General features: G+C 44.7%; 1 protein-coding gene across 1 annotated transcript in view; it reads left to right on the plus strand.

The window, feature by feature from the left end:
* Tll2 (tolloid like 2) overlaps positions 1–27,875 on the plus strand; it is a 104,919-nt gene that overhangs the window by 54,460 nt on the left and 22,584 nt on the right. The window contains exons 4-9 of the mRNA XM_048338581.1: positions 5,915–6,070; positions 9,313–9,430; positions 12,569–12,747; positions 13,783–13,888; positions 19,448–19,572; positions 22,659–22,774. Coding sequence (XP_048194538.1) covers positions 5,915–6,070; positions 9,313–9,430; positions 12,569–12,747; positions 13,783–13,888; positions 19,448–19,572; positions 22,659–22,774 — 800 coding nt within the window. The remainder of the gene's footprint in view (positions 1–5,914; positions 6,071–9,312; positions 9,431–12,568; positions 12,748–13,782; positions 13,889–19,447; positions 19,573–22,658; positions 22,775–27,875) is intronic.

The raw sequence follows: 27,875 nt of genomic DNA on the forward strand, positions 1-27,875 counted from the left end.
GCGGCATAAAACCAGCCCTTACAATGCTAGGTCATATGTATATATAGCACAGCTAGTAGAAGCGACAAGGGATGTCTTAGTGTTGTTGCCTTGAATAGAGAAGTATGTTTGCCCATTCTCCAAAGGAGAATTGGCAGCAGAGGAAAATTAAGAGACTTGTTGAAAACCATATGGGAAATGAATAACAAACTTCCACTTGCTACATCGCTGCCTGTGATTACTTAAGACATGATTCTCAGGATGTAAACATTAAGGATTTCATTGCTGCCAACATTTTAGAGAAGGTTCTGCCACAGAATTGTTTGGACTGTTGGGCTGTTTATTTTTAGAATAGTTTGTCCATTCTCTAATTCATTCATTCATATTACAAAAATATTGAAGGCACGCCACCAGTCAGGCACTGTGCCGTGTACGGAGCACAGTGCTAGACAAGCTGGCCATGGTTCCTGACCCCATGGAGATTTCAGTCTGCCTGAACATTGGAAATCCCAATGCAATGGATTCTAGGGCTGGGCTCGCAAATTAGAATATTCATAAGGGCTGAACACGGCATGTAAATAAGCAAAGTGAGCTGGATGGAGCAAGGAGAACTAGGAGAAAGGGTCTGACAAATGGCAGAACAGGCAGAGGGGACTGTGGGGAGAAGGTGCCCCTTCACTCTGGTGGGTTGTACCGTGGTGGGAAAATGGGCTTACTTTCACCAGGTCTTTTCATTTATAAAGAAAATTTGAATTATTATGTGAAATCTCTTGATTTTTAAAAGTTGGCTTCTAAAGTGAGATTAAAAAAAAAAAAAAACCATGCTGTGAGCCAAAAGTGTCCAAGCCAAACAAAACACATCTGTGGGTTGGGTTGATCCCAAGACTGCAAGTGTATGACTTCTGTTCTAGAAATCTCAGCCGTAAAATAACTAATTTCAGGTTTAAAAATGTATTACATTCCAGCTATCTAGATCTGCCAACCAACTGAACTGGTAGGAACCCTTTCTACAAGCATAGAAATGCTGAGAAGGAGTGGGGGAGGGGTAGAAATAGCCTTTCCCTACTCTAAATTATAAATACAGTTGAGGTCAAAAGAATGGAAGGTAAATGGCCAGGAATTAGGAATGAACAGGGTATGTTAGCTCATAGAAGTAAGTGTCAAGTGATGGTGAGAGAATCCAGGCAGGTATTGAAATTGGATTATGATTTAAGAGGTCAGGGGCTGGAGTCCTAATGTCAGTATATAATGCCTATGGAGGTTCAGGAGATGTGGCTTTAATCCCATGTGAGCCAGGAAGCAAAGACTGAAATCTCACATAAAATTGATGCCCTCAAAGGAGTTGCTCAGAAAACAGGAAAAAGATGCTATGATCTATCCCAGGGTCTAAGGGCAAGTTCTCCCGGAGACTCAATCCCAAAGCTGCTTCTGCATGCAGGTGTGGATCATCAAATCATACTCTATGTGGAAATGCCAAACTGAGAAACTGACGTAAAAATTGATCTGGAGTCCCACAACCCCTAATAATATGCAAAACAGAATTGCATCCATGAGCCAAAGCACACAGCACTAGGACCCAAAAAGTTAGTCCCTGGAGAACTTGCAGACACACTGAATTAGAAAAATGGTATCTCAATGGAAGTACAATAGATATGATTGAAATGAGTCGAGCCAAAGGAAGAAGTTGGAATTATGGTGTGTGGGGGGGGAAGGGACCACATGGAAAAAGCACTAACTGCATTTCAATAACTGATAACTATATTCACCGAAACTGCAATCAGAAAACTAGTATATTGATTACAGCTAATGATGGGGAAAAGAGAAGTAGAAAATCCTAGCACATCATTCATCCAAATCTCAGCCCTGAGAGAAAAAGACATAAAAATGTGGTGGGAAAAGGCGAAGAGACATGGAGGCTAGAATGATAATGTCCAATGTGCAATATCCAATAGCAATTCTAGAAAGGGAGCAGACTCCTATACAAAGACTAGAAAGAGGTCAAATAAATCTGAAGATGAATGAATTAGACTTTTCCAGAATTGAAGGAAGACATGGAACTTCTGGGAGAAGAATGGTACTGTTTGGCCTCCCAAACAGACAAGAAAAATAAATCCATACATAGACAATCATAAAAAGACATCTCTCACTGACAAGGATGAAGGTCACAAGGAATGGTGGTGGGGTACTATCTTTGAATTGCTGAGGAAAAGCAGCTATATTGCTTGAATATTGCATATTCCTTGTACATTGCGTGTGAAGAGGGAAGATAAGACATGTACAGGTAGCCTGAATTTGTTGTCATCATGGAAGAATCGAAGATACACTTCCAAGCAGGAGAAGTGGAAAGCAGGAAGTAACAATGAGCAAGAAAATGGAAGGATTTGAAGGGAATCAAAATCTATCTTGCAAACATTCAACAATAAAAAAGACTACTGTAGAAATTTAAAAGAAAGTCAATAACAAAGTTAAAAATGGGAAGTTTTTTTATTTAAAAATTTTAATTGTTTTTATAAAGGTGATTTATAGAGGGGTTTTAGTGACATAAGTTAGGTAAAGAATACATTTCTTTTGGGGCAATGTCACGCCTTCCCTCACTCTCTCCAAGTTTTTCCCTCCTATCCCATCCACAAGTTATATAGTTCATTTTATTTTAAAAACAATATTTTTTAAATTTATTGTGCTTATGTGGTGCCAAGGAATTGAACCCAGGGCCTCATGCGTGCTAGGCAAGGACTCTACCACTAAGCCATATTCCTTGCCCAGTACAGTTTACTTTCAGCATAGTGCCCGGTGAGTACCATTGCTGCATTTGTTCACCCTTTGTCCCTCCATTTCTGTGCCTCCCCTTACACTCTCAAAGACATGTAAACAAACGTACAGAACAAAAAGGAAAGAAAACAAAACCAGCAAAAAAGAAAAAAAACCCTCTTGTTTTCATTTTCTGGAATTCATTTTGATAAATTTTATTTTGTACAATCCATGCACATAGGCATTGTGCCTTATGTATCCTCCTTTGGTCTCACTGTGTGTGGGGTGTGTGTAGGTTTGTGTGGGTTTGTGTTTGTGTGTGTGTGTTAGAGGGTAACATATTTCTCAGAATAAGACTAGAGATTCTGGTTTCTTCAGATCTATAATCTGTTTCACCAATTCTTTATACTTTGTTAGGCCAAGTATGGTGTATAATTAAATGTGTAAGTATAATTAAAGGCAATGCTAAAGAATAGAAAGGGAGCACTGGGCACTGTGGCTTGTGCCTCTAATCTCAGCAGATATCAGGAAGATCACAGTTCAAGACCAGTCCAGGCAAAAAAGAGAGAGGAGAATAGCCTAGAATTCCAGTAGTCACTGCAAGGGCACAAGCCCAATGACCTAACTTCCTTCTACTTGGCTCCACCGCTTAAAGGTCTAACCATTAGAGAAGGTCTAACTATTAGAAAATAGTGCCACAAACTTGTGATCAAGGCTTGGACAGGTATCCCTTTGGGGAATACTTAAGATCCATATCATAACAGTATGCTAAAAACAAAACATATAGGATATAGAATGTATCTGATTAAGGTTTGATTTTCATAACATATAAAAAATAATTGTGGGCTGGGAATGTGGCTTAGTGGTAGAGTGCTTGCCTAGCATGCATGAAGCCCTGGGTTCAATTCCTCAGTAGCACATGCACAGAAAAAGCTGGAAGTGGTGCTGTGGCTCAAGTGGTAGAGTGATAGCCTTGAACAAAAGAAGCTCAGGGACAGTGCTCAGGCCCTGAGTTCAAGGCCTAGGACTGTTGTAGAGCTGAATCTATCTTGATTAGGGAACATGGTAGGAAATGTTGGGGGGAATAGAGCTAACTCCATCTTGATTATTAGGCCAACCTGACCCCAAAATTCTGCTTCTGAAATGGCTTGCTTAACTTGTTTGTTATTTGCTCTACTCCCCTGTGTCAACTTCTTACATCTGTGCCACACTTGCTTTGTTGCATGCTCTACCCCCTGCGTCAACCCCCTATATCTGTGCTATGCTTTTACTGGATAAACTCCAGCCCGAGGACTGGTGGGGGGGGGGGGGGTGTTGTAGTTTCAGCTCCTGAGTCTGTGCTGCGTCCCTAGCCAGTCAGTTCGCTTTTTGCTTCCCCAATAAACCCATCTTTTTGCTTGAGACTGTCTCTGAGTGGTGGGCTCTTGGGGGGATGTGGAATCTTCCCCCCTCGAACCCCATAACAGGACCAGCAAGAAGAGGATAAGGGGTGGACAAAGGATTTAAAGAAGACAAATGACCAAAGAGAATATGATGTGATGTTTAACACCATTAGTTATGAGGGAAATACAAATGAAAACCACAACTCCACACCCATTAAGATGACTATAATAAAAAAAATTGACAATAACAAGTGTTGGCAAGGAACCATGTGGTACATTACTGGTGAGGCTGCGAAATGGGGAAACTGCTGTGGAAACCAGTCTGGTAACTACCCAAAAGACTGAAAGTTACCATATGACCTAGCAATATACCCAACCGAACTGAAAAGTTATGCTCACCAAAACATATGTACACAAATGTTTGTAGTGGCTTTATTCATAGGAGCCAAAAAAAAGAGGAAACAACCCAATCAACTGAGGGTAGATTAGCCAAAAGTGTCCATATAATGGAATATTCTTCAGCTGTCAAGTAGAATGAACTGATTCATGTTACAATACAGATGAACATGAAAAAAAGATGCCTAGTGAAAATATCCAGACACAGAATGTGTGATGTCATTCCATTCATATACATGTCCAGAACACAGTACTGGTTTTGGGTCCTGGAGGGAGAAATGGGGAGTGGTTGTTCATGGATGTAGGTATTCTATTGGAATGATGAACACATTGATAATAGGGAAAAGGACCTTACTGTCCCAGGCCTGTACCAACTAGATAGTTGCACATCGCTGCAAGTAGTCAAGAAACAACTGAATTGAATCCTATATAAAGGGTAAATATTATGATTATGAATCACATCTCAGTGTTTTAGCAAAAGGAAAAGAAACCGTATACCGATCAGAAGAATAAAAAGAGAAAGAAGTAACTAGATAAATAAAGCTAATGAAGTAAAAACATGAAAATAACTTTAAAAGCTATTTTTCAGAAGCCTATTGTTTGGATTCAAAACTTTAAACCTGTGTGATTTCACCACACCTGTATTCCAAAGTGCTCTCCTTTAACTCTGACATCCTTCCTAGCTGACGATAGATAGATGGTTTAAAGTATCAATACAAGTGTTTTCTTAAGGGTTTAGGACTGTGACTCAGTGGTAGCTGTATTGCCCAGACTGGCCTTAAACTCAAGATTCTCCTGTCTCAGCCTCTCAAGTGCTAGGACTGCAATTATGAAGTTATGAACCTCACAATCAACTCCATTCCTCTCTTAAAGGGTCAGGTATTCCAAGAGACTGTGAAGAGCTAGGAGCTTTTATGAGGCTCTGCTTTCTCCAGGGTTTATCTTTCGAAGAATTTCTTTCTTTTTTCCAATATCACAGAATGATCTACTCTCTGTGCCCTCCTGACTAAATTATTTCAGAACACAAAATTGGCAATCTCAGCTTGCTCACCTAAATGCTTTTGGCTCCAAGAAGAAAATGCATCACAACCGCTACCCACCCACCTCCACCCCATGGCTTTAAATTATCTGGGCCCACTTGATTCTGTGACACACCCCCAGGGGACTGTTTCAAGGTCTCACACAAGCCAGACCCTTGAGAGGCAGGCACACTTGTTACACTTTCTCACTGCTATCCAGAAACTACTGTCCAGTAGTGACTCAAAGCCCTGCACAGGTTAAAAAGCTCCCTTTAGGATCCAGGTTTTAGCGCCCCCTTCTGTCTGCTCATGGTAAATGCAGTCATAAACAATGTGGTCACTGCATTCATGGAGCAAAATTAAGAGTAACTGTTCCTGAATGTCTTGCAGGTGGCGAGGAGGGAACCATACTTCTACATAGCTCTGACACCTCGGAAGCCACAGCCAAGACCTTCTCTGCCCGGGTCCGCAGAGCCACAACCTCGAGGACAGAGAGGATATGGCCTGGAGGGGTCATTCCATATGTCATTGGAGGGAACTTCACAGGTCAGTACCTAAGACAAGGCATGTTTGGACTCCTGAGTTTAAGCAGGTCCCCATTGGAGAGACTTGGTGGGGCCGAATAGATGCTGGGGCATCCCTCATACCCATGGGACCTGGCCCATCACATCCAGAGAAACTATTGTCTCTGTTGGGGGGGGTTCTCAAAAAAAAAAAAAGGTCAGGTCATCTTGTTCCTGAAGCTTCATTAGCAACAGATATTATTCTTCTGGCCTTTTTAAAAAAAATGTATTTTTTAGCCAGGTCGGTGCTTCATGCCTGTAATCCTAGCTATTCAAGAGGCTGAGATCTGAGGATCATGGTTCCAAGCCAGCCCAGTCAGGAAAGTCCATGCGACTCTTATGTCCAGTTAATCACAGAAAAAGCCAGAACTGGAGCTGTGGCTCAAGTGGTAGAGTGTTAGCTTTGAGCAAAAGGAGCTCAGGGATAGTGCCCAGGCCCAGAATTCAAGCCTCAGTACTGGCAAATGTCTATACATATATTATTATGTTTAAGTAGTTGTACAAAGGGGTTACCATTCAACATGCCAGTTTATAAATACAATGTATCTTTCTTCATTTCCCCTACCCCTCCCAACCTAACTTACCCCTTCAGTTTTACTAGTTTCATTGGATATATATTGAATATTATGACTGCATTGTGCCCTTTATTCCTCTTCATTCCTCTACCCTACTCCCCTTGACCTCCCCCTACTCTCACATTTCAGGTACCAGCTTCCTGGTGTTCATTTTGTTGGGCTAGGAGTCCATTTTTCTAAGCAGTTACATCATTTGAATTCTCCCTTGCACCTACCATATTTTAGTTAATACACTTGTGTACATTTGCATACAACCTCATATGTGTTTAGTTGTGTATTTATAAGCTAGACCTTGAAGGACAGATAGGTTTACCCAATGAGTACGTGAGGGCCATGAGCAGGAACAGCTAGCTACACAGGATGGCTTGCCATCCTCTGCCCAGCAAAGCACCATGGGCTGACTGCCCTCTTTGCCACCATCTGCCTGAGCAGTGCTCCAGCTGGCAACCAGAGGTCATCAGTACCCTGACTCCCCACATCCAATCCCAGCTCCACCCTGGCAAATGACTTAACTTCTTTGTCCCCTGCTCCCTGTACCATGAATGGGGATATCTATGTTTTCCATTTTATAGAGTTGTTTTAAGGACTTTATGAACTCCTACAGCACTTAGGGTTGTGCCTGGCATATGGTAACTAATTATGTGCGGGATACATTACCATCCTATGGCTTTCCATTGTTTCTAGAATGAACTGGAAACTGCCAACCATGGCCTCAGGCTCTCTCCATGGAGTTTTCCTCATCTTTTACCCCCTCGGCCCTTTAGCTTCTTCTCCCTCTCCTTAGTTCCTGGGCTCTGGCTTCCCAAGCCGTCTTAGAACTTGTCCACTTCCAGCCCCTCAGCATTCATGAAATTGCCCTTCTATCTGCCTGGAACATTTTTTGTGTGTTCCAGAGGTTGTTTATTTTCTTTTTTTTTTTTCAGCCTGAAACAAGCCTTCATTTATTTACTACTTACAGTACAGTGATTTCATATTTTAGCTGGTAACCAAAGATGGTTTTATATTGAGAGAAGACATCATCTCTCTTCCAGGTATCACGTCTCCAGAATCTCAGAAAATTCAATTTTCCCTTGATTGGCTTCTTATTCTAGTTCAGATCAAGTGACTCACCCATAGATGGCTCCCTCTGTCTCCTTTGTACCCCTCTTTCCCAGCACCATTTATAACTTTTACAGCACTTACCATGACCTAAGTCACTTGTATTTCTTTTACTTTTGTCCCTGCCCAAGCTCTGTAGGAGCAAGGATCCTCCCCTCCCTTTTCCATCCACTTTCTCTTCCCTGTGTCCAGCACCTAGGACAGGGCTTGGCTTGGCTGTGCCAAGCCCATCTGCCCATCTGCCCATCCCAGGCCTGCAGCCAGGACTATGCTGGTTGAATACTGGAGTAAACAGTCACACCAACCAGCTTCCCAACTTCTCTATGACCTTTGCGAGTCTTCACCTCTGTGTGGCTCTGTGACTCCACTGTGAAAGGGGGTTGAGGAAGGCTGATGTCCTAATGACTACCCATAACCATTGAGAACCTCAGATGAGCAAGTTAGAACTAGAACTGTATACACCTGAGTGGGGTACCTGGAGCCTGGGAGGACTGGGACCTGCCCAAGATGGTTGCTGCCCAAGTAGCATTGCCTATGGCATCCTAGTGCTAGAACCTTAATCAGGTGGAGCCAGAAGATGGCTAAGAGTGGGGCCAGCTTTCTAGGAGTTCCAATTCTGCTTTCAGAGAAAGATACACATTCAAGATTGGCATGTAGGATAATGACTAGGGCAATCGATCTTAGTGCCTTAACTGTTCTTTCAGGTCTGGTGTGTTCTTTCTGACCAAAGACTTATATTACTGTCATCAAAATGATCTATCAACCTATGTGTATATATACTATATATGTATGAATTTTGTTTATGGAAGGATTTTATTTTATTCTGTAATTAGTAGATTTGCTATTTTGATAAGGAAGCAAGAAACAATTTGAACTGGGAGTGTTAAGGTATCTGAAAAGAATAGACAGCTAAGTTATTCTTTATTCTGTGTATGTTTTAGGGGACAATGTGACATGACACCCCCATCTTCTACCCCATCAAGGGAGTTTCCTCCAGTGGCTTTTTGTTTTTCGTTTACTTATAGTTGCCTAGGAATGTGGGTTTCAGAGCAAACATAAAGCCTTAACTTAAAATTTCATGTTTTAGAATCATCACAGCCTTAATATTTAAACCTCTATTTAAGTTGTCCTAATAAAGGAGATGCATGTTTATTTATGGCTTTTTGTAAATACAAATGCAGTGATCTGCAGCTTTGATATTCGTTTCTGTGACAATGTTTGTTATCCTAGCCAATAGTTAAACGTACAGAAAAAATGGAGCATGTAATTGTTCATCATGTACAAGAAGTGCCCCCACAAAACTTTCGTCACCCAAATTGTCTGTCCTAAGACTATTTGTAAAACCTGAAATTCAGTGATTAAAGAGCCTAGAATTCTAAAAAAAGAAAAGAAAAAGAATTTGTTTACTTTCAATACTCTAAATGCAAGCAAGGAATGCACTATCACCAGCAAGTTTTCAAAAGCCACTGGAGCAAGCTTTGTCTCCCTGGCCATGACCTAGCCTCTAGGGATGGTATGGCCTGGTGAAATGACCAGCACTTGTGTCTTTCAGGCAGCCAAAGGGCCATTTTCAAGCAGGCCATGAGGCACTGGGAGAAGCACACCTGCGTGACCTTTATCGAGAGGACGGATGAGGAAAGCTTTATTGTGTTCAGCTACAGGACCTGTGGGTGAGTCCCCATAAGTAAGGCCCTCAAAGCAGAGTCCCAGGCAACAGGTCAGAGGTCAAATGAGCCTCTTTAATGCTATATATTTCCAGTGAGCTGTGCTCTATAGGAGCTGAGGTTTTGCTGGAAGCTCTCTGCCCTCTGTGAAATTACACTCCCATGGTAAAGCAGGTAGGTCACAACATGACTCCAGGAAGATTTGTTCCTAGAGTCTTGTCACCAGGACAGCAGAGGACTTTGCTTCATACAGGGAAGGATTTAGAGCAATGACTCTATGGAGAATCTGATGGCAGGTGAGCTCATTTCTCCCTCAAGAATGATGCACAGAAGGCTGCGTACAATGGCTCAAGCCTGCAATTCTAGGCCAAGATGAGTGATTATGGTTCAAGGCCAGCTCAGGGCAAAAAGCAGTTCAAGAGACTTCATCTGGGTGTGGTAACACATGCATGTTATCACAGCAACAGGGGAAGAACAATAGCTATTCGTAGTAGTTCACACCTCTCATCCCCAACAAAGTGGGGGTGGGGTAGGAAGATTGCAGCCCACACCTGTTTGGGCATAAAGTGAGATCCTGTCTTGAAAATAACTAATGGAAAAGTGAGGGAGGCATGACTCAATCAGCAGAGGTGCCTGTCTAGCAAGTGTGAAGACCTTATTTTAATACTCAGTGTTACCCCCCAAAAGAACACACACACACACACATACACACACACACACACACACACACAATTCTGCAAATAAGCAAATACTAACGATGCTAGGTTACCATTTTAGTTACACATGAAGCTTTCTTTCGTTTATTTTTAAATTTTTTTATTGTTATTATAAAGGTGATGTACAGAGAGGTTACAGTTATGTAAGTAAGGTAAAGAGTACATCTCTTTTTCAACAGTGTCACTCCGTCCCTTGCTCTCTCCTGGTTTTTCCCTCTTGTCCCCATGTTGTAAAGGTGATTTTCAACATAGTGTCCAGTGAGTACTGTTGCTGCATTTGTTCACCCTTTGCCCCTCCATTTCTGTGCCTCCCCTTACACTCTCAAAGACATATAAACAAACAGAACAAAAAGAAAAGAGAAACAGCAAAAAAGAACAAAAAACCCTCTTGTTTCCATTTTTTATTTTTTAAATGAAAGCTGATTTTACAGTGCCAGGGACAGAACCTAAGGCATTGAACATTCCAGACAAGTGCTTGATCACTACAATGCAACCAGCCCTACTTTTGTTTTAAAGGTCAGAAAAGGGCAGGACAGTTTATAATGAGAAAGGGTACAGGCTGTGGTGAGACTGTAACTGTCATAAGTATTTATGCACTAACTAGCATGGCATCAAGAATCATAAAACAAGCCTAAGGATTTCAAGGGGAAGTGGACAGAAACATGGCAGGGAGATATTTGTTTTATTTCTGTCAATCCAAGAAGGTTAGCATCAAGATGGCTAAAAAAAGAAGTAGAGACCATTAGAGGATTTGGGCTGTGACTACTGTAGTTTATTACTGTAGTTCTATCAGATTGGTAACAGTTTTTAATTACCTACAAAAGTTGATATACCTTGTCCCTCTATTAAGCATTAAGAACATCCCCCAAAGCTGGAAGTGGGGGGGGGGAGGGGTCAAGGGATAGTGCGCTAACCTTGAGCAAAAAAAACATTGAGAGCTCAAGGCCCTGAGTTCAAGTACAGGCACACACAAAAAAGACATCTAGGTGCTTCAATGTGTATTTTGTTATGAAAAAAACAAACAACAATCACCAAGGTAGCACTAGAATAGATGTGACTTATTTTAATTCTAGAAGCATTTCTGTTAGAATCAGAAAGAGATTAAAGATGTTTGTGGTCACCACAGTTATTTAGCCTTGTTTTGGAAACATTAATGTAATTAGACAGAAGACTGAAATAAACACATGAATATTAACAGGAGTAAGGCAAAGTTTTCATTATTGAAAATTAATGTGACTATATACCCAGGAAACCTAGAAAATCAATTGAAAAATAATTAGAGACTTTAGAAAATTAGAAAATAATTAGAGACTTTACTATGATAGCTGATCACAAAATAGATTAGCAAAAACATGTATAGCTGTTTTTTATACTACATGATGTAGGTTGCTTCGCGGGGGCGGGGCGGTGCTGGTAATGGGGCTTAAACTTAGGGCCTCACACTCTCACTTGACTTTTGTGTGTGTTTGTGTGTGTGTGTGTGTGTGCTCAAAGCTGGCACTTCACCAATTGAGCAATACCTCTACTTGGGGCTTGTTTGCTGGTTAGTTGGAGATAAGAGTCTCACAGGTTTTTCTGCCTAGCTGTCATCCTCAGATCTCAACCTCCTGAGTAGGAATAGAAGTGTGAGCAACCAGTGCCTGGCAAGTTGATACATTTTTTTATGATGGGAAACTATAACTTTTTATGTTGACCAAAATGGCAAAGCAAGTATCTTTTTATGCATTTATACCATTGCTGAAGATAGAAATTCCACCAGTCTCTGGTCCTTAGAGATGGCCCAGTAGAGACTCAGCACTCTGGGGTGAAGGGCTCGGCATGGTCTTATTCTAGGGAGGAAGGCTATTTCTTCCCTCTCGCCCTCCCTCCTCCTCCTCCCCCTCCTCCCCCTCCTCCCCCTCCTCCTCCCCCTCCTCCTCCTCCTCCTCCTCCTCCCCCTCCCCCTCCCCCTCCCCCTCCCCCTCCCCCTCCCCCTCCTCCTCCTCCTCCTCCTCCTCCTCCTTTCGTGTTGGAGCATGAACTCACAGCCTGACGCTTTTCCTTGGCTTTTTCACTCAAGGCTGATACTCTACCACTTGAGCCATGCCTCCAATTCCAGCTTTTTGCTGGTAGTTGGAGCTAAGAGTCTCTTGGACTTACCTGCCTTAGCTGGCTTAGGTATCAGTCCCCTGAGTAGTTAGGATTACAGGCGTGAGCCACCAGTGCCCAGCCATTTCTCAAGAGCAGCTGTGACTACCAGAAAGACTGCAGTGCATTTTTGGAGGGAATTTCTGCACAGGGTGGAAGGTTGCACGCTGAGATCATGTCTACTGCCGCAGAGCTGTATTTCTTAGACACACTCTACATAGAGGGCAGAGTGAATGGAGACGCTTGCCTCCTGCTCTGGCTATCCCCTGCCCTGCTGACCTGAGCATTCTATATTTTCCAGCTGTTGCTCTTACGTTGGGCGCCGAGGAGGGGGTCCACAGGCCATATCCATTGGGAAAAACTGTGATAAGTTCGGCATTGTGGCTCACGAGCTGGGCCACGTGGTTGGGTTCTGGCATGAACACACCCGGCCTGACAGAGACCAACATGTCACCATCATGAGAGAAAACATCCAGCCAGGTAAGGAGGACTGTGTGGAATCTGAAAGCCAGCAGTCACAGGGAGAGGAAGGAGTGAAGGAGAGGGCCTGCCAGGAGCTGACCAATGCTGCTTGTTAAATATTGGAGGTGGCAACTTGACTTTGCATGTATGTGTCCCAGTATTGCCACTGTCTACCTGTGGCTTTCCTGGGAAGACATCTTCCCAGTGAAAGCTTATAGGTTACAACAGAAGCAAAATAATGATTTTCTGAGTTAGAAAGGACAAGGAAACCCAACCCCACTTCCTGAATGGAACAGAACTGGCCAGAATGCAGTGGCAGCATTAAAGCTGACCACCACACCCCCCAAAAGAGGAGTTCTCCTAGCAGTTCTCACGGGGCGTTTTTGCTGACTCTGGCAACACATCTTTTTGAAACTGCACTATAGTTAAGATATGAATACTTACAAATGTATCATTTCTGCCTGGCAGAATTCTTCCCCAAGGCAGATAGCATGTCCAGATGTAAAATAAAATCTCCTCATATTACATCACTTGGTATAAAACTAAATACTGAAAAAAAAAAAACTAAATACTGAACATGAAAATAGCTACTTGAGTTATGTGATTGCTTTTAGAGAATCTAAATTGGGAAATATTTGCCATTGAATTTAGCTCTGATTGATTTTCTTTTCATTCTCCAAGTTGCAAAGTCAGTTTTTATCTTTGTAGTGCTGGTGATTGATCTCAGGACCCCTTAAGCCCCCAGTCCTGTTATTTGACAAAATGTTTTATTTGCAGACACACAGAATGCTAACCAGCATACCAATAGAGGTGAAGGGGTTTGAGTGACATTTAGGGAAAATGTGCTGGGTGGTAGGGATGAGAGAACACATAACTTACCCTATGGTCTGTTGGGGAAAAAAATCCAAACACCAGAAGCCCCTCAAACCCTGTTATCTGAGCAGTTTGGCTACAGGAGCTGTGGGAAGTTGTTCTGGTCCCTCCTTCTCCCTCTGCCTCTCTTTAGGTGCTGCCTTGGGTTTCCCAAGACCTTAACAGAGTGTTGTGTCACAGGTCAGGAGTATAATTTCTTAAAAATGGAAGCCGGGGAAGTGAGCTCTCTGGGTGAGACATACGACTTCGACAGCATCATGCACTACGCCCGGAACACCTTCTCAAGGTCAGAACCTTCGCTTGGGCCATCTGTGTTTTATTGTGCCTGTGTAGGCTTGGGTTGGAGTCCTGAGGTCTGCCCAGAGCTAGCGGGTCTCTGCATGCTCCTAACACGGCTCGCCTGTCTGTCCTTGAAATACAGTGGCCTCTGGGCTGCAGTGAAATATAATCTAATCAGGTTCCTGCTAATACGATTGAATCCCAATGTGAAGCTGGCGGTCCATCATAGTGTAATGTCACAAGCAGCAAACTGGAAAGGGGAGACTGTGGAGAGGTCAGCTGGGACGATAGCCTTGAGGCTTGTGTCTAATTTCTAGTGAGTGGGGGCATCTTCAAAGCATACCCTTGTGTAACAGGGAGGCCCTCCCATTCTCCTAGAAGGGGGTTGGTTCAGTAGAAGCCATGTCAGAGATCGGAGGGATATAAATCACTGACTCATTTCAAAAAAAAGGAAAAAGAGATTTCAGCTAGCTTCAGGGAGCGTACGTAGGTAGCTGGGATCAGAGTGAGAAAGGAGGACCTGGGTTGTATACCTGCACATCACTGGTGATAATACTTCCCATCCAGATGGTCCTATCAAATAGCTATTTGTGGATGACACCAACAGGATCTGTTCTGGTGAGCTAGAGGGCTGTGTTATCTGATACAGATATTTAGTATTCTCCATCTTGCCCCTGCTTCTAGGTCACACGCATGTTCTGTGTGTAGAAATGTTTCCCAACTAGTTCCTTCCTTTTTAGGTTTTCTCACTCTTAGTAGAGGGAGTCACAAAGTGCAAATATCTTTCCTCTCTTGGCTTTCTTTCCATTCTCCTCTTAAAACCAGTTGTTTGTGTCACGTGCTGGCAACTTACATCTGTAAACTTGGCTGCTCAGGACACTGAGATCCAAGGATCCCAGTTCAAAGCCAGTCTGGACAGTAAAGTCCATGAGACTCTTATTTCCATCTAACCAGCAAAAAGATGGAAATGGAGGTGTGGCTCACATGGTAGAGCACCAGACATGAGTGAAAAAGCCAAGGGAGAGCACAAGGCCCTGAGTTCAAGCCCCAGTATGAGAACAGCAATAGCAAAAACCAAGCCAAAACCAAAAAAACTAGCTGTTTATTTCATCATTGCCCTAAAGAGGGTTAAGGTGATTTCCAGAACATACCCAGTAGAAAAACAAAAACAACAGGTGAAAACACTAGGGAGAAAGAGAGAAAAAAGAGCAGAAAGCTTTGTGTAGGTCTGTGATAAATTAGTACTCAGATACGTGCCACCGGCCATATGTGCTTTCTTGAGGTTGGCAGCAAATCCTGCCCTCTGTTTCCTACAGTCCCAGCAAAGAAGGAGACATTCCATTGCTCCTGTCTCCATGTTCATAATGATTAAAGTGAACCACCAGCTCAAGCACCAGCTTCCAGAACCCAAAGGGACACTTGTCTCCAAAGGTCCTTTATTTTTTAGTACAGGGCTGCCGGAGGCATCCTGCTGATGGATTTGATAGATCTGAGCATCCCAGGTTCTCTGGGATGCTGTTCCTCTAGCCACAAGCTGGTTCGGTGCTGACCTTATTCCCTGCCATTTGGCGATTCCCAGGACTCTTAACAGAAGGGTTTTGTTCAAGTTGGCATTGCCAGCCACACCCACTGTGGATTCTTTACTTTTCTCCTAGATCGTTCTGAAATGCATCAAGGGGTATCTTGGTGAAACGTGGAGACCACTGACACTGAGTAGCATGGCTAGGTTGCAGCCCTAGTTCTCTGTGAGCTTGGCAAGGAATGGAAGTGCAGACAGCTATGTGGTTGGCTACAGTGTCTCCCCTCACACTCATGAGCCTCACTCTCCCCATTTGAAGGCTGAACCAGGTGTTCTCTGAGCTCCTTTCAGTTCTCACCTTCGTGCCGCAGTGGGTGAGGGGATGACAGATATGGCCTCATCCACTGCCATACAAGAACCCAGGAGCTGGCAGGGTATCCTCTTCCAGACTCTGAGACTTTGGAGGGGGAAACCCAGAAAAGCAATGGAGTGGGAAGGATGAGTGATCACTCCAAAATGTCAGAGATGGATGTGTGACTAGTAGGACTTGGCTGAACCGCCTCCCCCCTTACCCCAGTTTAAGATATGCCATAGGGAATAGCCAAATATTACCCTCTTTCCCAGGAGCTGCAGGGTGGTACATAGAAGCAAAGTATTAATTTTGTTAGAGAATGAATGTCAGGTTGGCCCAGTTGAGTGGCTTGGGTCTTAATCTGTAGCTGTCACAACTCATAACTCTTCAGATTGCTTTATGGTTTATTTACTCATTATTGTTCATTTGTTAAGTGTGTGTGTGTGTGTGTGTGTGTGTGTGTGTGTGTGTGTGTGTGTCTGTGTGTACACGCACATGTAGGTCCTGGGCTTGGATTCAGGGCCTAGATGCTGTCCTTGAGCTTTTTTTGCTACCACTTGAACCACAGTTCCACTTCTGGCTTTTTGGTGGCTAATTGGAGGTAAGTCTTATGGAATTTGTTGTATAGGCTGGCTTTGGGCCAGGATCCTCAGATCCCAGCCAGCCTCCTGACTAGTTAGGATGACAGATATGAACCACCAGTGCCTCAGCTAATCTATTAATTTTTATCTCCTGCATTGCTCTCTCCTTCTGTAGACAGCCTCTTGGGTGCAGAGTCTACCTCATTCTCTTCTATTCCTCAGCACTTACTAGGGTGCCTGGTACACAGCAGGTATTCAATGGATAGTTGTTCAGTTTGTAAATTAATGAGTGATTTCAGAAGGGCCTGGGAGAGCCATGGTGCTGAGAGAAGAAATTTTCATTCTTCTCATTGCTAGTCTTTCTGTTCACCCACAAATGTGGTCACTTTACTGGGGCAACGCTTGCGTCTCTCCTAGATAGAGGCTGGAGGAACAGCACTTCCTTCTTCTTGTCTGCTATGTGTCAACTTCTGCCCAGAACTCGATCCAGAAGCCAGCATTACCTTTCTTATCTTTATTTATCTCTTCTTTTTTATGCCTATTTTACTTCCAGATCTTTATCTTATAATCACATTCCTTTAGCCCCCAAGAGATAACCATTCCTAATGCTACTGTCAGTGTGAACCATTTTATCAGCACTGAGCAGAGGAAGTCCCTGGGCCAAACTCATGAAATAATCATTCCTTCTCTCTAGAACCTAGAATCTCTTGGAGGAGGTTGGCCAGGAGCCAGCCCCTGGCTGTGATGGGCAGCTAAGAGTGGAGCACTTTCCCCAGAGGCAGATTTCTTTTGCTACTGCTTCCTGCCAGACTTGGTGCTTTCAAACAACAGATTCTTCTTTCTCTTTTTCCTTTCTCTGATACTTGGTGCGAGAAAGCTGTTTTGTTCTATGGATCCTTATGGGTGGGCTTTCCTGACATTTTGTCAAAAGTTTTTCTGTTCCTGACTCTGGGTTATTACTCCTGGTCACATATCTTGTGGGCTGGGCTATCCATGTCTTTGTTTCTCTAAAAGCACAGCCAATAGCCTGAGGATTATAGGTTCATCTGTGGACAAAGCTTTTCCTAATTCTGGGCATCCCATCCCTTGTCCCTTTACAAGTGAGCTATCTCCTTTCATCTCTCTTCCCTCTGGTTTATTGCAGTTCCTCCCTTCTTCCCCTTGTTAGACCCAGGCTGAGGAGAGTAGCATCTTTGGAATCTTTGTTGTGCACAGATCCAGGAAATGAGGGAACAGCTCCCTAGTACAGGGGTGTCTTTGAAGAACTCAGAGCTGACAGTTTTATTTCCTCAGGCATCTGCCAGCCCCTCTCAGTTTAGCAGAATGTCAATGCCAGGAGCTGTCCATTCTAGAATCAATGCTTTACCTAGGGATAGCTCTTGTAGACCTTGTTCTGAGACCATTCCCTTGCTAGCAGCTCAGGAATGAGCCGGGATGTCCCAACTCCAAAGAAGGAGTATGAGCCAATGCTGTGTCTGCTGTTTTGGCTCCAATGTCTTCAATGTTCTTAATGATGTCATTTAATGCACATCAAGGCCAGTTGTTCCTTGGCCACTGAGCAACTGGTTGGAAGGAGCAGATGCCCAAGCAGGTTTCTGGCCTGCCTGGGTTCCAGAGCTGGTGCTCCATTACTGCTCTGTCCTCTAAGCCAGTCACTTCAGGCCTGTGGGCTCCACCTTCTCACTTACAAAAAAAGACACTTGCAGCAGCTATAATAGGCCTCCCAGGGTGTCATAATGCACCCAAAGTGCCCACCCGTGAGCCTGGCACACAGGAAGGTCTGGAGGGTGGTACAGGGAGCATGGTCTCCTTACCACAAGCCTGCTCTTAGCTTGGGCTGCTTAGACGATGTGGTGATACATAAGTGTGTAGTGTAAAATTCCTTTTCAGGGAAACAGTTACAACCCTAGCACAACTGGGTGCCAGTGGCCCATACCTATAATCCTAGCTACTCCGCTGGATGAGCTCTGATGATTGTGGTTTGAAGCCAGCCCAGGTAGGAAAGTCTGTGAGACAAAAAGCTGGAAGTGGAGCTGTGGCTCAAGTGGTAGCATGCTCTCTGGGTTCAAGCCCCAGTACACACACACACACACACACACACACACACACACACACACACACACACAAAAGGAACACTTAGAAGGTAGAGTGGGCAGGACCTGGTCACTGGATTCAAGAAGAGAGTATGAGGAAGAGAAAGGAGCTGGAAGGCGGAAGGCCCTTCAGATTCAGCCATAGGAGACAAGGGTCAGGAGAGGAGCAGAAGAATGAAATAAAATTTGTTGTAGCCAAATTTGACATTGGATATCAAGTCTCCTGGATCATTCAGGCATCAGGAGGTACAGTGGAGGGTTCTGGACTGAAATCAGAATTTGCTAGGGACCCATAGGTGATGATTAAAACCCATAGTGATGGGTGGAGCATGGAGAGAGAACAGAGTGAAAGGAGGAAACCCAAGAAGCATCTTCTAAGCAGAAGTGGTTCCTGTCTCTCAGATCAGAGAGACAGGGAAGTGCCCTAAGAACTAGGAGAATAGAGTAAAGAGAGGATGTGGGTAACAGGGTCCAGGGCTGTCAGAGGGCAGGCCAAGACTGAGAAGTGCCCATTGGTAGATAAGCAGTGACCATCATTGACATGATCAGATTGCACTTGGGATAAGGAGTGAATGAGAGGAGAGCATCAAACGGTGATGGGCCCAGTTCTTCCCAGAAATTGGTTGGTTGTGAAAGAAAGAAACTGAGTGACTCTTGAAGAAGAAACAGGTTCATGGCAAGGCCTGGTCTCCAAATCAGGCCCAGGCAGCGTGCAGGCAGAGCAGAAGGCCGAGAGGTGGCACCAGGCCAGGCCAGGAGAAAGGACCAGTGGTCAGCCAGGGATCCCACTGTCCACTTGTACTTTGGAAATAAAGATATTAGGGGTAGGAGTAGCCACCACCACATCCAGAGCCATGTCTCATCATCATCTTCCATAGGGAAGCAAGTAGGCAGTTGAGGAAATGGGATGTTCGGGAAGGAATGCTGATGGGTTAGGGGCAAGGAAATGAAGACTGACTCCAGGCATGCATAGAAACTTTGACTTTTCTTCCTCTCTCTTTCTCTCTCTCTTTTCCTGTAGGGGAGTTTTCTTAGACACCATCCTTCCCCGTCGAGATGACAATGGCGTCAGGCCAACCATTGGCCAGCGGGTACGGCTCAGTCAGGGAGACATAGCACAAGCAAGGAAGCTGTACAAATGCCCAGGTATGGTGGGCCATGAGAGTGTCCATGCACTAGCATCTCATGGAATGTGTCTTGTACTGTTGTCACACAGTCCCTTTGCTGGGAAAATAACTTGGGGGTCCTAAAGGGACTACTTCTTGGCAGCTGTGATGTTTTGTGTCCCATTAGGAGGTACGAGACAGTGCTGAAAGCCAAACTGATTAGGAGAATAATAGGTCTCAGAGCCCATAGCTAGACTAGTGGGAGGCTCCAGACTTGTCTGGCAAAGCCCTGGGCGCAGCAGGAGGAGGCAAGACGAACACAGGCATTCAGAGCAACGTGATCCATTACCGTGTGAGTTCCTCTCCTTTCTGCAAGACTAGAGGGATGTAGGTTTGGCAAGAGAAGAACCAAGGGAGACCTGGCAGGAAGACAGAAAAAGAGAGGAATAGTTTGGGAAGAATAGGGGTCGGGTTCCCAGATGCTACAGATAGAGGAAGTCTTGGTGCTTTAAATGAATTGTTCTCTGTAGTCTCAGGGTCAGTGACTAGCAGTCTGCCATTGAAGACTGGACAGTACCCTGGGGCTGGAGCACATACCTGTCTCTTGGCCAGTTTGGCAGTCCCTGTCCCTCAAATTGGCCCTCTTTGCCTTTGGTTTCCATGCCTTATCCACGATTTTTATTTTATTTTATTTTTGCCAGTCCTTGGGCTTGAACTCAGGGACTGGGCTCTGGCCCTGGAGCTTCTCTGTGCTCAAAGTTAGTGTTCTACCACTTGAGCCACAGTGCCACTTCTGGCTTTTTCTGTTTCTGTGGTACTGAGGAATTGAACTCAGGGCTTCATGCATGCTAGGCAAGCACTCTACGGTTAGGCCACATTCCCAGCCCATTTTCCACAACCTTGTAGCCACCATTGTCTGAGGTGAATGTCCCCAGGCTGCTGTCAAGTACTGGTGACCACTGCTAAGTTTTTGCCACTGAAGGGTCACAGAGCACTTCCAGGGCTTGGGAAGGACCGAAGAAAGTTCCATTATCAATAGCTCTACTAGCCTTTTCCAAATGCACAAACCAGACCCAGGGTTTGTTCATGGGCTAGAATATGTTGAGATGAAGACCCTCAGAGAAAATCTGGACTGCTGGCAGCAGGGCCCTAGAGCTTACAAAGTGCTCTGTGGAGCTTGCATCCTCATGAAACTAGGAAATATGTCCACCCAGCTATTAGTCATCAGGGGACATTAGGGCTGAAATGCAGGACAAACATATCATGTAACCTTGCTGAATTTAAAGGGAAACCTTATAGCATTCCCTGGGAAATGCCATCGTATTTATTTAGTTTTAATGTATACGCTGCTTATTTCCCAAAAGGGTTCGAGGCAGCTGGTAAATACCACGGAGCCACACAGTAATGTATCTGTTCTTGTAGAATGTTGATGATTATTCTAAAATAATTTCCATGGAGCCCTCGGGGGTGTTGACTGCGGGAATAATCCTCATGAAGCCTGGCAGTTGTTGGGTAATGTGATACTGAAGCCCCGATCCAGGATTTCCTGAGGCCAGCAATGGGCAGCTCTCCACATACCCCCTTGTTCAGCACCAAAAGCTGCCAAGCTGCAAGCAATCTCAAGCAGGAACTAAAAGCTATAGGGCCCTTGGTGCTCCGAGGTAGCAGCCTACATAGGAGATGCTTGAGGATGCTTGTTTCCCATTAAAGAAGGCTGAGCACCCGCTCTCTGTCTTTGTCTTGGAATCGGAATCCCTTGGGCTCAAGGATATATGAAACCTGTAAGTCCCCCGAAGTACAGGTACTTCCCCTCCCCTCCTTTTTAAAAATTAAGTGGTTGTACAAAGGGGTTTCAATTCCATGGCCCAGGTTACAAGTACAATGCATCTTGATCACTGTTACCTTTCCATCGTGCAGCTATCCTTTTTTTAATTTTTATTTTTTAGGTAAACAGAGTTAAGTTTATTTGAAAGTGAAAGGAAAGCCAGGAAAGAAAGTAGCAGAAACTCTCCATCAGGAGAGAGGTCTAAAGAAGAGCCCCCAGATATCTTTTTTTTTTAAGATAAATTAGGAAAAGATCTTCCCACACACTTTCTATGTTCCATGCCTATCACAGGTAACCTTCAAACATGCAAAGGCAGAATATAATACTACAGAATATTCCAGCCTCCTGTCTTCTGCCTTTTTCTTTGTTTTCTTGACTCTAGCTCTTTCAGAGCATTTTTGGGGAGGGGGAGGTTGGGGAATAAAGGTTCAAATCAACAGCTTAAATGTGGTTCAGTGCCACCCCAGACAAGAAAATCTATGAGATACTTATCTCCAATTAACACCAAAAAGCTGGAAGTGGTGATTTGGTTCAAATGGTAGAGTCCCAGCCAGTTTTGACTGAAAAAGTTAAAAGACAGTGCCTGAGTCCTGACAGTGGTCAGACCTGAGTTCAAGTTCCAGTACTGGCACAAAAAGAAAGAAGTAAGGTGGGGGAGAGGGAGGGAGAGTGGGAAGGAAGAAAGGCAGGCAGGAAGGAAAAAGGGAGGGAGAGAGGGAGGGAAGAAGGGAGGGAGGAAGGGAAGGAAGGAAAGAAGGAAGGAAGCAAGGAAGGAGGAAGGAAGGAAGGAAGGAAGGAAGGAAGGAAGGAAGGAAGGAAGGAAGGAAGGAATTCCAAAGTTGTTTGGTTTGTTTTTTCCTCACTCACCTGCACTTAGTGTTTTTACTGTAAACAGTCGCTATTGTTACTAGTAATCATAAAGGCTACAATGAGGCTCACTGGGTCCTGAGCACTGAGCACATCTGCTTTGTCCAATTCAGGTGACTCTGCTCACCTTCTGGGCCCTGAGTTGGCTCTACATATTTCTCAGAGAAGCAGACTAAGACCCAGTGCATGTCACCAAGCCAGCCACAAGCTGAGCTCCAAACCCAGCCCAGGCTCTGAGATCTGAGCTCCAAACCCAGCCCAGGCTCTGAGATCTGAGGCTTCTGCAGAACCTGAGAGTGTTGATGCTACTTTCATTCTGAGGGTTTTGGTTGCTGCATTGACCCAGCAGCCCTGGGACAGTGGGGAGGGCAGGGCAACTCAGGCGGGGAGCCAGTGCTCATGCTGGTGTCACAGTTGTTCTTTTGCTTGTGCAGCATGTGGAGAGACCCTGCAGGATACAACAGGAAACTTCTCAGCACCTGGTTTCCCAAATGGCTACCCTTCCTACTCCCACTGTGTGTGGAGGGTCTCAGTCACTCCTGGAGAGAAGGTAGGTGAGCGCGTTAACTACTCAGACTTGATCATTGCATAGGGTATGCAAAGACGGACGCCACGTTATCCCCATGAAGATACAAAATTAAATAACAACAATGAATACTTTTTTTAAAAAAAAAGATAAATGGGAAGTTCATCATTTCTATGCCTGTCCATCAGTCTCATCCATATAAAGGGAGGCCTGGCATGCACTAAATGAACATGTAAGTTTCATTTGTAAGGTAGAGTGAACGCTATCCACCTGCTTTGATATGTGTACCAGGCCCTGGAGGGCAGGTATATGTACCTTAGACTTTATTGACAGAGAGTGCTGCTCTTGAACGTGGCTTGTCTTTCCCCAGCCTCCATCTCCCTGCTTGGGACTTTAGGATGGCTACCCAGGCCATACTCCTGAGCATTCAGTCCTGTCTTGCAAGCAGATGTTGCTTGGCTATCTCCCAGCAGAGGTAGGCTGGCCAGGTATGCATCTACCCAATCGAAATCGAATCTAGGGTAGAGACTGTGTGTGCGCTCTTCAAGTGGGCTCAGACATTTGGAGTTATTGGTCCTTGGAGTGAAGTCAGGGGGCCAGTCAAGCTCTGTAGCACCATGTTCCTTTGTCCTTGAAAATTCAGTGAGTGATACTCTACAACAGCTTGAGTCAGGGTTTCTTAGCCCTGGTCCAGGAGTGGCACATTCTCAACCTCACTTTAGGATGCATGCTCTTATATATGTCCTGTGCATGAGGCTCTGACATTGAGGAAGTGGCCCAAATTTGTAGCAGGATAGAGAACTTAGAATGGGGAACCTGGGCTTTGTACTCCAACATGGATCTTTTTGCTATGTGCATCTGCAGCTCCAAGTGTTCTCAAGCTGCCACAGACGAGATGCAGCTGTCTTTGGGAAACTCTCTTGCTTGGGTCTAGGTGAGACCAGAGCTCTTCACAGTTGTACCTTTGCAGCATGTCTCCGTGTCTGCTGCTATGCTTATCCATCCTCTAATGCTTAAACTCACGGAACACAGAGGTTGTTCCCCCTCAGCCCCAGCACCCCATGTGGTCCGTGGCACAGCACAGCCATCCAGTGAGCATGGCTAGATGTGGATTTAAGAAGGTCAGGTGATACAGGGCAGGTGCCAGTAGTTACTGTCAAGTATTCCTAGTTGGTAACTTAAAATCCGTATCCATCTAAGCGTCATGAAGCACAGTGTGGTAACTAGAGGGAAATGGCTCGGTTGGATTGCGAGCCTTTTCTGAGCACTGGGTTCCATACTTAGGTAGAAGCACAGATCATTGGATTTAATCCTCACACTGATCTCTCATGTGCAGGCCACTACCGCTGCCATACTCATTTAGTAGCAAGGAAACAGACTTGCCAAGGGCTTCTGAGTTCATTGCAGAGTTGAGACTTGAACCCAGGCAATTGAGAGCCTAATGGCCTGAATAGACCATCCTCTTATATTACTCCACAGAGAGGACCAGCTAGTAGATAGATGTTTGAGTATCGTTTTTACGTACACACATACACACGTGCACACACACACACACACACACATACTTTCTCTTACATCATTTCTTTGGCTCTAAGCATTTAAGACTGTGTGGTTATCACTTTGATTTTAAGACTTCAGACATTTTGCCTTGGGTGGATGTGATGTCCTTGTTTCTGCTGAAGGTGCTAACAGGAGGGAGGGAGGGAAAAGGAGAAAGAGGAGCAAGGGGTCTGGTTATCCCCAGTTGTTGACTATGTGATACGTTTGAACTATGTAAGTGTCACAAAATTTAAATGATTTGTGATCGCTGGGGGAAGGGAGAATATATATTATTCAGATTTCTGCACCAATTATTCCAATTTCTACTTTCCCCAGCCTTCCCCCAAGCTGTTAGTAATTAGCAAACTTGACTGATTTGAGTATCACCTCTCATTCATCACACATCTATGGTCTTTATGGTTCATGAACACACTTAAATTAATTAGCCTGAATAATTATCCCTCTCATTCAGATCATGAATGTGTTACTAAGCAAGCTGTATTAACATTTCCTTTCTGTAATTTAAAAAAGCAAAGACCAAAGAATTACCATCTGGGGAGAATTGAAGGAAGGGGTGACATTGTCCAAAAAAAGAAATGTACTCATTACCTGACTTATGAAACAGCAACTCCTCTGTACAACACCTTAATAATAGCAATAAAATTATCCTGGGGCTGACAATGTGACTTAGTGGTAGAATGCTTGCCTAGCATGCATGAAGCCCTGGGTTCGATTCCTCAGCACCACATAAAGAAACAGGAAAAGCCAGAAGTGGCACTATGGCTCAAGTGGTAGTGTGCTAGCCTTGAGCAAAAGGAAGCCAGGGCCAGTGCCCAGGCTCTGAGTTCAAGCCCCAGAACTGGCAAAAAAAAAAAAAAAAGAATTATCATACAACCAACTTAGAACTATCACTGAGCTTGGTCATCAGATTACAGGCACTATGGGGGATTGCAGAAAAGCCGGAGGTACAGCCAGGTCTTTAAGAGACTTACTATAAGCCAGCTATCCACCTGCAATCTCAGCATTAGGGGAACAGAGGTAGGGAGGATTGTGAGTTCAAGGCCAGCCTGAGCTACATAGCAAGACCCTGTCTCAAAAACCAAAAGCAACAAAGCAAGACTTCTCATTTAGTGTAGACTTCCTTCACTCCCCTGGAGACTGATTTAATGGAAGGACAGGCATTTGTGTGGTATCAGCTTTTGTCCCAAAGCTTCCAAGGTGATTCTTTTACAAGTACAGTTGCAAATGCTAGTCCAGCTGGAAAGGGTGTGACATCGTGTGCACAGTATTACTCCTAGCGGGAGCTGTCCCCCGGGTCTCTGGTACTCACTATCCGTTCCAAGGAGGTCACAAGGTTTTATGGAAGAAGATGCCACTTGCCATGGATCTGACCACTGGGTGGGATTGGCTCAAGTGAAGGAGTAGGAAGATACTCTCGAGACCAGTCCAGACAGCTGTGAGGAGCAGTTGGTACATTATGGTCCACTATTTGCACACTCAACAAGCCCTGATGTTTAAAATGAGCACGTATGAAGTACCTGCTCTGTGCCAGGCATAACCCCTGCACTCTGTGTACAATGTCTCATGGCGTTCCCAACCCAGTGAATGTTGTGCATAATATTTTACACAGAAGGAACAAGAGGTCCGCGAAGTCAAGCATTTCACTAAGATTTTAGAACTAGTTAGAGATGGAACTGAGAAGCGAACCCAGATTGGCCTGACTCTAAAAACACCTGCTCAGAACCTTTACGAGAGTATGTGTGTGTGTGGGGGGGGGGTGCTCCAAAGTGGTGACTATGCCATGTGTCCATCTGGGCAGTCAGAGGACTCAGGGGGAGGGGCACTTCACCAGGCCTACGAAGGACGCCATTAGTGCTGGTGTATCAGGTAACATTGCCAAACAGGGGACAGAGGCTGGCCCTGGAGGCTCTGGGAGAAGCAGAACATGGGGCACAGGGAGCCACGGGTGATTCCTAAGCATGATGGGGGAGTATTGGTAAGCGTGTGCTTCAAGATACAGAAGGCTGGCCCAGAAGCACTGGTGTACGGGACCAATGGACACATCATCCCACTGCAGTGATCAGGAAGGGGACCTTAAGGAGCAAAGAGCCATGGGCATGTGCGCTGGATAGGTAGGGGGAAGTCAACTACAAGATAAAGGAAAGAATAAAGTTGGGCACTTCAGGGATGGGGGCAGAAGGTCTCCTGTGGCCAGGTAGACAGAATAGAAAATGTTAGGTCTTGGGGCGTCCTTGCAGTTAGCAAAGGAGCAAGGTGAGAAAGAACCAGCCAAGGAGAGAGAGACAGACAGACAGACAGACACAGAGACACAGACAGAGAGAGCAGTGGACAGAGAACAGGCCCATGATAGCAACCAGGAAGGACAAATTAAGAGCAGAGGGGTCTAGGAACCCAAGGATAAAGGAACTACCACCTTAGATCTGGGCTGGAGGGGTAAGAACCTTTGACTCAAAGCCCCTCCACTCAGAGGGTTTACTTCAAGCCAGTGGGTCCCTGAGGCTGTTTTGAGTATGGAGGAAGTGGTCAGTGGAGGCACAGAGTGGAGAAGAGCTTTTGAATGGTGGATTGCTGAGACAAAGCCACAGGAGTGGGAATGGAGTTGGATGAGAGGTGCAGGCATTGGGCTGGGGCTGGGAAGCAGGAATGATGGAACTGAGGTATGCTGAGCACAGGCTGAATGGTGTGTGAAGGGCAAGGGGAAACCCTGGCTTAGCCCTGGACCATCTGCTGAGTAAGCTCCAGACAGGAGTGTTGGAAGGAATGAAGTCCAGCTCATGCCTGCAGCACCTGTGTGTTGAATCCCAGCCTGTTGGCCCCTGCAGCCTCTTCTATTGAAGCTCACCTATTTGGCCATAGAGGCAACCATACTGAGGATGTCCCAGAAACTGGAAGTCCTGTCTTCATAGCCTTTGCTCCAGCTCTTTGGTCCTTCATTTAGCCACACACAGTAGCTTGTACTGGGGGCACAGCCTAGTTCCTCCCACAGCTCATGTCTGTTTCTAGCCCTGCTTCTGGGCCCATGGTGTTCCTCATTCCCTCAATTAAATGTTACCTCTTCTGAGAAGTTTATTTACGCAAGATTGTCAGGCAGAATTTCTCTCTCTTCTTAGGACTGCCAAGAGGCTCTTCCTGTGGCCCCCTACCCTCACCCTGTCTTTTTCAGTATTTACTCTGTCTCTTCACTGGCTTGTCTCATTTGCCTTTTCCTTCTTTGCTAACCTTTCTTTTCTTTTCTTTTCTTTTCTTTTCTTTTTGTTCTAAATTTTTTTTAATTTTTATTTTTATTGTAAAAGTGATACACAAAGAGGTTGTAGTTACATAAGTCAGGTAATAGTACATTTCCTTTTTAACAGTGTCACCTGTCCCCTCATTTTCTCCCAGGGTTTTCCCCTCTTGGCCCTTATCTCCCACAAGTTGCTTAGTTCATTTTCAACATACTATCTAGTGAGTATCACTGCTACATTTATTTAACCTTTGTTCCACCATTTCTTTTTTTTCACAGTTTAATATTTTTTTTCAAATTTTTATTATCAAACTGATGTACAGAGAGGTTACAGTTTCATAC

Source organism: Perognathus longimembris, chromosome 2, assembly GCF_023159225.1.
Source record: "Perognathus longimembris pacificus isolate PPM17 chromosome 2, ASM2315922v1, whole genome shotgun sequence".
Lineage (NCBI taxonomy): Eukaryota > Metazoa > Chordata > Mammalia > Rodentia > Heteromyidae > Perognathus > Perognathus longimembris.